The 13,017-nt window shown below is 40.1% G+C and overlaps 1 protein-coding gene across 3 annotated transcripts in view; it reads right to left on the reverse strand.

The window, feature by feature from the left end:
* MYO16 (myosin XVI) overlaps nucleotides 1–13,017 on the reverse strand; it is a 393,194-nt gene that overhangs the window by 42,158 nt on the left and 338,019 nt on the right. For all 3 annotated transcript variants that reach the window (XR_011322146.1, XM_069770289.1, XM_069770288.1), the window contains exons 30-32: nucleotides 9,814–10,060; nucleotides 7,659–7,966; nucleotides 4,589–5,791 (exon numbers count right to left, since the gene is read on the reverse strand). Coding sequence is in view for 2 of the 3 variants with exons in the window: in XM_069770289.1 (XP_069626390.1) it covers nucleotides 4,589–5,791; nucleotides 7,659–7,966; nucleotides 9,814–10,060 (1,758 nt within the window). In the remaining variant the exon portion in view is untranslated. The remainder of the gene's footprint in view (nucleotides 1–4,588; nucleotides 5,792–7,658; nucleotides 7,967–9,813; nucleotides 10,061–13,017) is intronic.

Below are 13,017 nucleotides of genomic sequence, written 5' to 3' on the forward strand. Positions count from 1 at the left end.
AGCTAAAGCTTTTTCAAGGTCTGGAGGACTCACAAGGGTACTGTCTACCATGGTTTCCCTGATAGCTGGTAGGAACTGCCAATATAAGTCTCTTGTCTCCACCTCGCCACTAACTTTCATGAAACCTGTAAAAACTCAGTTAGTTTCGAGACCTTTATCTCCTTGTTGTATTTGGTTGAAAGGGGTTTTGTCTGAAGGCGGCCAAGGTTCTTCAGGACAGAGAGATAGGATGGCACACAGACAGACATACTCATATCCAGAGTAAGCATGAACAGTTGCTTCTGTTACCTTATGGCTGTGTAAATCAGGATACTAAAATCAGTGGAGCAGTATATATTTAAGAAAATGGACAATGAATAAGAAGATAATCTCTCCCACTCTCCAGTTTTGTTTTATATTTAAAAAATAGGAATTGGGCTTCTCCCCCCAAAAAGGTGGCAGGATCAATAGCCCAGGTGAAGGCCATCTACTCCAATGTACGCATCACGGGCAACATACAGGAGGAGCTGGAAGCCACTGTGCAGCTGGAAAACTATGATATAGTTCCAGTCATGGAAACATAGTGGGATGACTCACACAACTGAAGTGCTGCAATGGATGGCTATAAACTCTTCAGAAAGGACAGGCAACGAAGGAGAAGCAGTGGGGTAGCCCTGTATGTTAGGGGGCGTTTTGACTGTCTAGACCTTGACAATTGTGGTGAAATTGTTGATGGGTAAGAATCAAGGGAAAGGCCAACAAGGCAAATAGCATGGCAGGAGTCTGTTACAGACCACCCTACCAGGAAGAAGACACAGATGAAGTATTCTGTAAGCAGCTGGGAGAAGTCCCATGATCACTAGCCCTTGTTCTTGTGGGGGGACTTCAACTTACCAGAAGTCTGCTGGAAACACAATACACCAGAGAGGAAACTGTCTCAGAGGTTCCTGGAGAATGTGGGAGACAACTTCCTGACACAGCTGGTGAGCCAGCCAACTAGGGAAGGCTCCCCGCTGGACCTGTGGTTTGTGAACAGAGAAAGACTTGTGGGTGATGTGATGGCTGGAGGCCATCTTGGGCACAGTGATCACGAAGTGATAGGGTTTTTGATTCTTGGAGAAGTAAGGAGGGGTGTCAGCAGAACTGCCATCTTGGACTTCGGAGGGCAGACTTTGGCCTGTTTAGGAGCCTGGTTGACAGAGTCCCTTGGGAGGCAGTCCTGAAGGGCAAAGGAGTCCAGAAAGGCTGGACATTCTTCAAGAAGGACATCTTAAAGGTGCAGGAGCAGGCCGTCCCCATGTGCTGAAAGACAAGCTGGCAGGGGAGAAGACCGGCCTGGCTAAACAGAGAGCTTTGGCTTGAACTCAGGGAAAAAAGAGAGTTTATGACCTTTGGAAGAAGGGGCAGGCAACTCAGGAGGACTACAAGGATGTTGTGAGGTTATGCAGGGAGAAAATCAGAAGGGCCAAAGGGCCAAAGCCCAGCTAGAAGTTAATCTGGCTACTGCTGTAGAAGAGAATAAGGAAATGTCTCTATAAATACATTAACAACAAAAGGAGAGCTAAGGAGAAACTTCATCCTTTATTGGAGGCAGGGGGGAAGCAGTGACAAAGGATGACGAAAAGGCTGAGGTACTTAATGCCTTCTTTGCCTCAGTCTTTAATAGTATGACCAGTTGTTCTCGAGGTACCCAGCCCCCTGAGCTGGAAGACAGGGATGAGGAGCAGAATGAAGATCACATAATCCAAGGGGAAATGGTTACCAACCTGCTACACCACTTAGACATGCACAGGTCTATGGGCTGGATGGGATCCACCAAAGGGTACTGAGGGAGCTGGTGGAAGTGCTCACTGAGCCACTTTTCCATCACTTATCAGCAGTCCTGGCTAACCGAGGAGGTCCCAGTTGACTGGACATTAGCAAATGTGACACCCGTCTATAAGAAGGCCTGGATGGAGGATCTGGGGAACTACAGGCCTGTCAGCCTGACCTCAGTGCTGGGGAAGATTATGGAATGGTTTGTCTTGAGAGCACTCACATGGCAAGTCCAGGATAAGAAGGGGATCAGGCCCAGTCAGCATGGGTTTATGAAAGGCAGGTCCTGCTTGACTAACCTTATCTCATTCTATGAGAAGGTGACCCACTTAGTGGATGTTGTTTACCTGGACTTTAGTAAAGCCTTTGACACTGTTTCCCACAGCATTCTCCTGGAGAAACTGGTTTCTCATGGCTTGGACGGGTGCACTCTTCGCTGGGGAAAAAACTGGCTGGCTGGCCCCAAAGAGTGGCGGAGAGTGGAGTTAAATCCAGTTGGCAGCCAGTCACAAGTGGTGTTCCCCAAGGCTCAGTGTTGGGCCCGGTTCTGTTTAATATCTTTATCAATGGTCTGGATGAGGGGATCGAGTGCACCCTCAGTAAGTTTGCAGGCAACACCAAGTTGGGCAGGAGTGTTGATCTGCTGGAGGGTAGGAAGGCTCTACAGAGGGATCTGGACAGGCTGGATCGATGGGCTGAGGCCAATTGTATGAGGTTCAACAAGGCTCAGTGCCAGGTCCTGCACTTGGGTCACAAGAACCCCAGGCAACGCTACAGGCCTGGGGAAGAGTGGCTGGAAAGCTGCCCGGCGGAAAAGGACCTGGGGGTGTTGGTCAACAGCCAGCTGAATATGAGCTCGCAGTGTGCCCCGGTGGCCAAGAAGGCCAACGGCATCCTGGCTTGTGTCAGAAATCGTGTGGCCAGCAGGACTAGGGAAGGGATTGTCCCCCTGTACTCGGCACTGGTGAGGCCGCACCTCAAATACTGTCTTCAGTTTTGAGCCTCTCACTACAGGAAAGACATTGAGGGGCTGGAGCGTGTCCAGAGAAGAGCAACAGAGCTGGTGAAGGGTCTAGAGAACAAGTCTTACAAGCAGCGGCTGAGGGAACTGGGGTTGTTTAGTCTGGAGAAAAGGAGGCTGAGGGGAGACCTTATTGCTCTCTGCAACTATCTGAAAAGAAGCTGTAGCGAGGTGGGGGTCAGTCTCTTCTCCTAAATAACAAGCGACAGGACAAGAGGAAATGGCCTCAAGTTGCACCAGGGGAGGTTTAAATTGGATATTAGGAAAAATTTCTTTACTGAAAGGGTTGTCAAGCATTGGAACAGGATGCCCAGGCAAGTGGTGGAGTCAGCATCCCTGAAGGTATTTAAAAGATGTGTAGATATGGTGCTTAGCGACATGGTTTAGTGGTGGACTTGGCAGTGCTACGTTTACGGTTGGACTTGATCATCTTAAAGGTCTTTTCCAACCTAAACGATTCTATGATTCTATACTGCCCATTTTTGACTACGCTGCACACAGCTCTTGTTTAAGACAAGCTGTTTGGACAGACAGAAGTGAAGAAGCAGAGAAAACAGTCCAGAGGTTTTCTTACTCTAAATTTTAAATTCACAAAATTTTGTGTTTGGGAGATGCTACTAGGGATAGAAGTTTCTGTATACAGTCCACTGACTATTCTGAATAGGCGACTTTTTTTTTTTTAATCAGAAAAGTAATGTGAATACTATAGAGTCAGTGTTGTAATTGATATGCGGAACCGGGATTTACTTCAACTTTAATCATTCAGAAATTACAACTCTACTAGTTTAATCATCTATGCTTTCCTCATACCCAATGGAGAAAGATATACGGGAGGAATTAAACTCTCAAAATTACTGTCTCTTCAAAGCCTAAAGATTTGATGCCTACATATCAAGCTTTTAGATGGACAAAGTTAGGTCAGAAGTATCTCACCCTTACAAAGCAGCCTATTGAATCTGTTAACATCAGGATGAATTTTCAGTATTCATGAGATCCATAGATTTGTTCCAGTAACAACATTAAACCCTTTATTACCCTGACAAGGCAAATAATTAAGTGATAATGTCTGAGGACTGTGGTCTCAAAAACCTTTAGCAAAATGGCAAGCATTGTTTCTTTTTATAGCTGGCTTTTGCACCAGATACAAAAGATGTTCTCCAGATGCAAGAAAGCCAGGATATCAAGTGATTGCTGGGTATGTAAGTTAGGTGTATGTAAATGACAGGAAAGGTAGAAATAAAAGGATAGAAAAGGGAAGCAAATATAGTTTGCTGCACGACTCGCCGTCTCAGCTTTATTTAGGAGAATAATACTGGCTGTATCACCAAATCCAGAATTTCATGGAAATGATATAATGAAATCTTAAAGGAAAGTCTTCAAATTAAAAGTACATGCTATCTACCAGACACCTAGCCATATATTTCATTCAAAGTATTTCTACAGATTGATACCATAAACTCATTTTCACATGATGTAACATCTGTGTTTATTTTACTGAGACTAATGGAATTTTAAAAATAATCCATTTAAATTTGTGTCATACAAACATTTTGGTAAAAGAAAATTTGACATCTGAGAGAAAACCTAAACACCTACAATTTTTATATGCAACGTATTTTCTATATGTGCTTCTTACAACTACAACAGACCTTTCTTTAAAAGAAAACCAAACAATGTTTGTTTTTTATTTTTACCTACTCTATCAGCTTCCAATGTAAGTAAGTTTTTGTGCAGAAGAAATACACTATACAGAAGCACAGAGATCTGTCTTACCTTCTGGCTCCCTGATCTTACGTCCTGCTGCAGATTTTCGTAGCACACTCCGTCCTGAGTTGAACAAGCTAGTTAACTCATCAAGGGGACTGGTCAATGACCTTGAGTTTGTAGGGTTGTATGGAAATGAAGATGATGAATTTGAGTTCAATTTCCTGTGATCTGCTCTTGCCACCTTTGGGGAGTAAGGCAGTTTGGAGAATGGAGAAAATGAGCATCCAAGCTGAGCAGGATTTGGTCTCTGAGGTACTTTTGACAGATCTGAGTTTGTACCCGTTTTCCCTGTATTAATCAGAAAACTAGCACAAGTCTCTGGAGGAAATGCAAAATGTGTGGAAGCCCGGTAGGAAATAGGAGGTGGTACTGGAGGAGGGGGTGGTGGGAGAGGAGGAGGTGGTGTGGAAGGAGGGGTCACCTTGCTGGAAACATTGAACACAACCAAGCCTGGAGATGCTGGTCTTTCATTCTCCCCTTTCTGGCTTTTGGAGTACTGTGGTGATAATGGACTTGAGCCTTCTGACTGCACAGGGTATTTTAGGTTGGTTTCCAAGACAGGAAGCTTTTTGACTTCTAGTGGTGTTAGAGGTGATTCATCAGAAGCAGGTGAACATGTGACAGGGGTTGGAGGAAATACAAGAAGTGGTGGCCTGTGGGGGAGCAAGTTAGGGAAAGGGGCTGGAATGTCACATGAGTCTTTATAGATCAAAGCTGCTTGACTGTTTCCACCCAATGTTCCATCTTCAATGTTAACATTTTTTTTGCTTTCAAACAACAGAGGAGGAGATCCAGTCACTACTGGAATTATTCCATTACCATTGCTTCCTTCTTCTGGTAGAAAATACTTCATTTCTTCATATACAGACTCTCCTTGTTCTGGACTTTCTGCTTCAGCAGAACTGCTTTTCATTGCATTCCCTACCATTTCAATATAGACAGGCTCATTTTCCTCCTCTTCCTGAGACATATAGAGACTCAACACACCATGTTGTGGCCCATCCGCAGAAGCTGCTCTCTGTACCGTCACAGCGTCATAGCCACCTGGTTTAGCTACTGTGCTTGCCTGTTTTACATCCCCAGGCTTTTGGCCAGGTATTTCTTCATAAGAGCCACTAAGTTTCGTATTGGGACTTCGTTTTGGTTTTCTGGGAGGTATTTTTTTCATGGTACTATAGTCATCACTGTGTGGCCTTGGACGGGTCAGTACTAGGAAAATGAAAAAGGTCTGTGTTATTAACAGATCAAAGTCAGTTTTTTCTTACACAGGTCTAGTACTTTAAGCCTTCAAATGCTGCCCATCTAGTTTTACAATTAGCAGAAGTCACAAACACAGGGATTCAGTGAAAAGTATAAATATTACAAGGAATGAAACCCAGACCTTTCAGCTTCCAAACTACAAGCCTTTGCTACCTGGGCATATAATCTGCTTTAGTAATCTCTACTGCCACTAGAAGATGAGAACTAACACGTGAGGAGAAATCTTTTGAATCCAAATGTTCACTGCAAGATCTGTAACACATGGAAATACATGCTTGTTATTCCTTTTGCCCCAAGGGAGAGGGACATGCTTTTAACTAGGAGTTTCAGCATGGTGCTACTTTGACACACATATTATTGCCAGTAACTGAAGTATCCCCTTTTCATGTAGGATCAATAAAACTCTAATTATAGAAAGATATTATGCCTATCTCTTCTTCTTTTGTACAGCAGGTGTGGAAATAAAGTTAGGGAATCCCATAGCCTAAAGGCAATTCCCCCCACCTGAGTATACAGCTAACTAAACTAGATGTCTTTTCACAGCCTCCAGGCATGTACGGAGTGGAGAGTCTAGATACCTAGGTGATTGGTCTTTTAAGATCAAAATTAGATGGTGTAAAACAGAGGTGGTTTTGGACAAAGACTCAGGAAACTGACATAGTTCTTGGAAAATGAGTATACAGCAGGGAAACTGGCCCCATTGTTTCATACATACAAGAACTCCAAAGTTGTTTTGTAAGTGTGTACAAGCATTAGTGCTAAGACCACATGTACATATATAAATTGTCATTCTTTAAAAAATTGCTGCTAGAGCTTTTTGGTTAAATCAATCATCTCTTGCAGAGCTGGGCATAGAAAGCTGAAACCACTACAGAGCTCCTTAAGCCATACTAGTTTAAAAGTATATTGGACACAGTTCATCTCTCCTCACACAGTGCTTGTGTAGGAAAGACAATTAACTCTATCCCAGCTGAAACCAGGACAACGAGCAAGGAAGAGGTTAAGAAAAATGAACTTGCATCTAATGAAGAGGACATGAGAATGGTAATCATTTTGCAAGAGGAAGCTGCAAAGATTTCCATCCATTGTATGCAGGATTAAAGCATGGTTATACATAGCTTTAAACCCAACTTGAAGGATCTTCCCTGATAAGCCAGAGGATCCTTTACACAAAGCATGACAAGACAGGTTTACCAAGGACAAGCAGAATGCATTCCTTCCCCTCATCTTCTACTCATTCATTTCAAGGGTGAAGGAGGACAGAACAACTGAACTCAAAACCATTCTATATGCACTGAGATATGCATTGAGACACTCTGGGACTTTCACAGCACTTTCCTTCTAAACAAAAATTTCACTGTAAGCAAGTTATGGCACAAACATAAACCACTGGATGCATAAGTTATTCATGTGAACACAGAGAAAAAGTAGGAAAAAGTTTAATGTTTAACTTGGTGAAATTCAAGATTCAAGCGTTCAGTTTTAGTGATGCAAGACATTCTAATGTACAGTTTAAGAGGTGAAATAAAATGGTCAGTGGGGTAGAATAGCTCAAGTTGATTGAGCATTTGTCTCTAGATGGAGTTCTGCAAATAGGTTTTGGTTGTTGACAAACTAGGCAACTAGAACACATGAGTATTATTTGCTGATTTGGAAACAAATGACAAATTGACTAATTTTATTTACTGCCACTGAAATATTTCAGGGAAGCAGGACTTTACAAAGGTGGTTGACTGTGTTTAGAAGGATCAAAGTGAAAAGAATAAATCAGTAACTTAGAGTAACATTTGTGACTGTTCCTCCCTTTCTGCCTAACCTTCATTAGCGGTTTCCTTAGAAGCTGCCGACAAGCAAGCACTGACAGCCTCATACGAAGCACTCAGTCGTGTGTTGGGGTCCCTCTTTGGTTTGGGAGGAGGCTGTTTCCTTGGTGATGGCAGGCTATTGCTATCGTCCATGCTGAACACGGAGTGCAGGGAGGGGGATCTGATGGATGACCCAGCCGCAGAATGTACCAAGCCGTCCACTGCCATGGGGACAGGGACGGAGCTGGAATGAAAGTGCTTAGGCGTTCGACAGCCGGCAAAGCTGTCCTCAGAGACCTTCCCACCCTTGTCTTCAGCTCTGAAAACACAGAAAAGAGGCCCAGATGCATTATTCAAGCGATAACAATGAACCTGTTCATGCAAACATAACAACAGCTTTTTGGTAAACAATCTCACAACTCCCCTGCTGTGTCGAGGGGATGTGTGTAGTAATCTTCTGACAAACAAATCCAGATCAAGCTGCTAGCTTTCTTCCATTTCCTGTTTCATGATAAATCAGGACACCGGCCCTTTTTCACACAAATGCAGCCTTCCTTAAGCAGTTTCATATTGTTGATCAGAGATTCACCGAATGAATTGTTCACACTTTGATTGTTACTCACAATCAAAAGCTGGGTTTTCAATCTGAATGATAATTTCTGGAAAATCCATTTTAATAGAAAGTTACTGAGGCAGCAAATGCTGAGCCTTTATCATTATTTTCTAAAAAGACAACTATCAATTCTCTTTAGATAATGCAAATCTTCTAAAGTATTAGATGACCTTTTTAACCAGCTACATTGGCTGCTTGAACAATTCCACCCAGATATCTAGATATCTTCCTGTTTAAGGTTAATAATTAGTTATCAATTTAGTAATATTAATTATGACATTATGTTTAGGTATTTCAATCACAGTTTTGGAGTTTTACTTATTCCAATTTTTTCCTTTTTTAACTATTTCAATATATATTGAGAAATGATGTTTATCAGTGGCTTCCAACAAATTGATTTTTAACAAAAATTCTTCTAACATTTTATTTCTCCAAAAATCAAAACATTGAAAATTTTTTAAATTAAGAGTGGTAATATATTAGATAGAAGATATCTATACTGTCATTTTACAAACAAATCCCCAAGCATTTGTTTTTTGAAATTGTATTTCTGCATGGCAAATCACCAGCAGAGCTGGAACTCATGCACAGGATATAGCCAGCTGCCCATGTAGTAAATGAAATAGCTAAAGATGAAAGCATGGTGCTCAGTAGATAATTTGTTTTCACTGTAATGTTTAATTACAGTCTTTCCTACAAAGGCATTTCCTCCAATATGTAATCACTGGGATATTTGAAGCTAATTAAGCAGATGCACTGCCATTTTCACTTTAATAAAAGTCATTGACAAAAGCAATGAAAGCAAAGGGAGTTGTTCTGGATGAAAATTAAGTTCCTATGGAAAAATAAACATTTATATGTCCAGCAAGTTACAGACACATTCCTGCTACAGACACATACCTATTAACTACAAATGCTACCTCTGCCCATTCAGCTGTCTGAGAGAAAAGAGATCAGGGACTCAGTCCCTAGAGAAAGGCTCTCCAGCTTTTGCTGGTTTTGTAAAATAGGTACTCCTGAAAACTCTGACGGGAATTAAGCAAAAAACACTTGCCCATTTTTAAATAAGAGGAAAGAATCCTCCTCACAATGAATCTACCTAGTTCAATGCGTAATCAGGATTTCTTGGTCTGGACTTTATTGTATTTTAATGCCTTCCTAGCTGTTTTTCATTATCTTGGCAATTTCCCAATGTTGGAATTTTAAGTTAGAGGAATTTTTCTTCTTTGTTGGGTTTGATGAAAGTTCAACTATAAACTACTTATCGTAGAATTAAAAAATATTTCTGTAAAAAATAAATGCCTCAGAGACTTGAGTAAGTTCCTATAAAGCTCACTGTCCCCTGAATAGGATATTAGGAGTGTCCTTAAGTTTCTAGACTTACCTGATATACAGAAAAAAAAATAGGGCCTAACATTGATTCGGGCTGAGTATATACTTGAGAATGGTCTTGCAATTCCTCAGTTGTTTCTATGACTTTCTAAGCAGGGAAGGAAAACACTAAAACTGAAGAAACGCTTTAATTCTTCACAGTAGATGTTTTCTCATCTTACCTTTTGTGGCCTTCTTCTGGTCTGCTTCTAGCCTCTAACTTTTCCCTGTGGTAAGCAGCGTTCATCTCATTGCGGAGCCTGTCATTTTCCCGAGCAATGTCAGAAGCATTTTGAATGACCAAGGCATCATATGTTTTCAGTCCCATATCCTCAGCATTCTGCAAGAAACTTTTGATTGAGGTGACCTCTTGCTGTTTGATGCTCACCTTCTGTAGTAAGCGCTGGCGAGCTAGAAATCCTCTTACAACTACCATAACAGAAGGAGAAAATACGGACCAGTGAAAGACAACTCATTAGTTGGTGAAAAACTTAATATTACTGTGTGTTTTGCTGTAAACATGAGCAAATCAAGTTCAGTCAACATCTTATACAAAGAACAACAGAAATGTGATGGCATATAAATAACATACTAAAATGGAACTCTTTCTGGTTTCTATTGCCAGTGCTTAAAACAAAGTATTGACAGTAAATTCATTCATAATTTTGAGCTATGAAAACTCATAATGTTTACTTTCACTGAACATTATTTTTTATTACATTACAACTGGAAACTTAGATGTATGCTACAGATTGTGAAAGCATATATTTACACTGCAGAGGTCAAAAGATTCTTTATTTCAAAATAAACCCCTGAATGAACGATTGTTGCACTGAATGCAGTAGGAATTAAATGATCATTTGCTTTTGGTCAGCTTTAAAAAATGCTTTAAATATTTTGGTGTACCTAAAAAAAATCAAAATCAAAACTGACACAAGGTTTTTTAGTGTAAATTAAAGACCTTTTGTTGCTCATTTCCTTTCAACAAAACCAATTAGATTAATGTGAATTTCTCAAATGTATCTGTCACATCATGTCTGTATTTTTCAGTTTAGAATTTTCATCTGCATTGCATCAGCTTTATGTATCTATTACGCCTTTTTTTCAAACTCTTTGTTAGCCTTATGTTGGGAGAAGATTTTGGTGTGTCTCGTAATAGCTTTCTCTACTACCTTCCTAAGTGTGTACATTCATTACAACAAATTCTACCCAATCTAAATACCACCTAGTCTCCTGAATTTTGAGAAGTACTCAGTTGATCAGAAACACAAGGCACAGGGACTTCCGTGGCCATGATGAATTCGGCACCAATTTAATCACTCCACCTATAACAAGCAGTATTCTCTGAGCATATGTTTGGCTTAGAAGGAAGAAATGTGCTAACTGAAGGTGCTTTATTTGTGGTTTGGTTTTTTTTTTAAGTTCCACAAGATCCCGATTCTTTCCAGATCTAGAATCACTGCTGTGTACCTCACAGGGAAGAACCTGTTTTAGAATTACTCGCTTGTTGCCCGAAATACTGTCAATTTTCAGTACACCAACTTACATGTATCAAAACCAGGTCAAACTTCATCGTTGCTTATTATGGTTACTCTTGTTCTGGTCAACTGAAAGTTTTTCATAAGTGAAGTCAGCAGGCAATAGCCTGTATAAGATGTTCATTTGAGTTTGGGGGAAAATACTGAAAATGTTAGTATTAAGATTGTAAGATAAAAAAAATGCTAAAATGCATTAGGCCTTTTTAACAATGTAATTAAGTTTCAGTCTTAGGAACACTGCAGAACAACATTAAATGACAAAAAGTCAAGCTGAATTAATCTAAAGGAAAAATGTAAACAAAGATAGTCTTCTATGAATGTAAAATGTTATTGAATAAACAGCTAAAACAGAGGGCAATGCAAGGTATTTTCTATCAACTTCTATGTCCTTGTTTAGATATTTTAAATGAAATTTTTTTGGAGATGCTCAGTGCCCAGCTGATGAAATAAAAGAAAGGTTAATGTTAACATACTAATACTGCTCCTATCCAAAATTCACTGTGTTTGGGAACACTGAAGTTCAGGTACTTTGAGATTATTTACAATGGACAACTTTGAAGGTTTACATTTTTATCATCACAGCCAGCCATACCATTTTCACGCCCTTTAGTTACCTCCTATAAAATCTGACTTCTTTAAACCCTGGAACATTAATGCATTTACCCAATCTAGTTGAAAAGGAAATTAATACTACAGTTATTTGCTGACAATTTTATGAGAGTATTCACATTGGCTATACATGTTACTGAGTCTGAATCCACAATGTTGCTGTTGCAAACGTAATGAATACATGCATAGAACACTATCAGAGTTCACTGCTCACAAATATGAAAAATTCAGAAGAGCTTAATAATCAAAAATTGCTCCTTCACTTCTAGTATTTTCTTTAAACTTATCTGCTGCAGAGCAGATAGGCTATTTGACAAATGGTTAAGCATCAAATCCTGGATGACTTTGGAAAAAAGCCTGCATTTTAAAGTAACATTTTTATAAGTGTGTGTGTGTTGTGTACTTTTACCTTGACAAAAAAAAAGGGTCTGTAACACCACTAAGGTTGGTTAGGAAAAAGGAAATACAGAGGTCAATCCTCTGGTAGGATTGTTAGCAGGCATGAACGATGCAGAGTAGCCTGCTAGGATGGTCCAGTAAAATGATATCCAGTACAGCTAGCTGTAGCATTTAGAGACTGTAAAGCTACTCTGGACTATGCACTTTCATCAAAATGGAGATGTTTTCAAGAAACATTCAACAAAGTTTTGACAGGAAGGGTTGACAGACAGGCACCCCTCTTTTATTTTGAACACATTTTCATGAACTGAGTACCTCAGGTTTTCATTAAAAGATGGACATTTCACCACATTTCCTTCTCTATCAGAACATTTGACAGATTTTGTCTTCAGTTTGAAACAGAACAAAAAAACAATTTCATAATCTCAAAAACTGCTGTGAAATGAAATTGCCATCCCCTAGACCTTTACTGCTCAGTTTCATCTACTACTGTATGAGTACTAAGATTGGCTTCTGAACTTGGTCATTTATGTAGATCTAAAATAATTCTCACTTATGCAAATTAAAATAATTGAGGTTAGTACCCACAGGACAGAAAAATATCTACTTCTTCACAGTTCATCTAAGGATAAGGATCAGAATAATCAAAATTGAAGTGGACCATGGATCTGGGTTATGTGAGAAATGCATTAATTATTGTGCATTCAATGTATTAAAGTTAATTCCTAATCTACATGAACTCTGATGGAAGAACTTCAGCATGATGGACTTTCCTACAGGTACAAACAATTTTCTCAGTGATTCAGTAAGGTCAGAACTTCCCATATGTAGTTCTCATAC

Source organism: Haliaeetus albicilla, chromosome 25 (assembly GCF_947461875.1).
Source record: "Haliaeetus albicilla chromosome 25, bHalAlb1.1, whole genome shotgun sequence".
NCBI lineage: Eukaryota > Metazoa > Chordata > Aves > Accipitriformes > Accipitridae > Haliaeetus > Haliaeetus albicilla.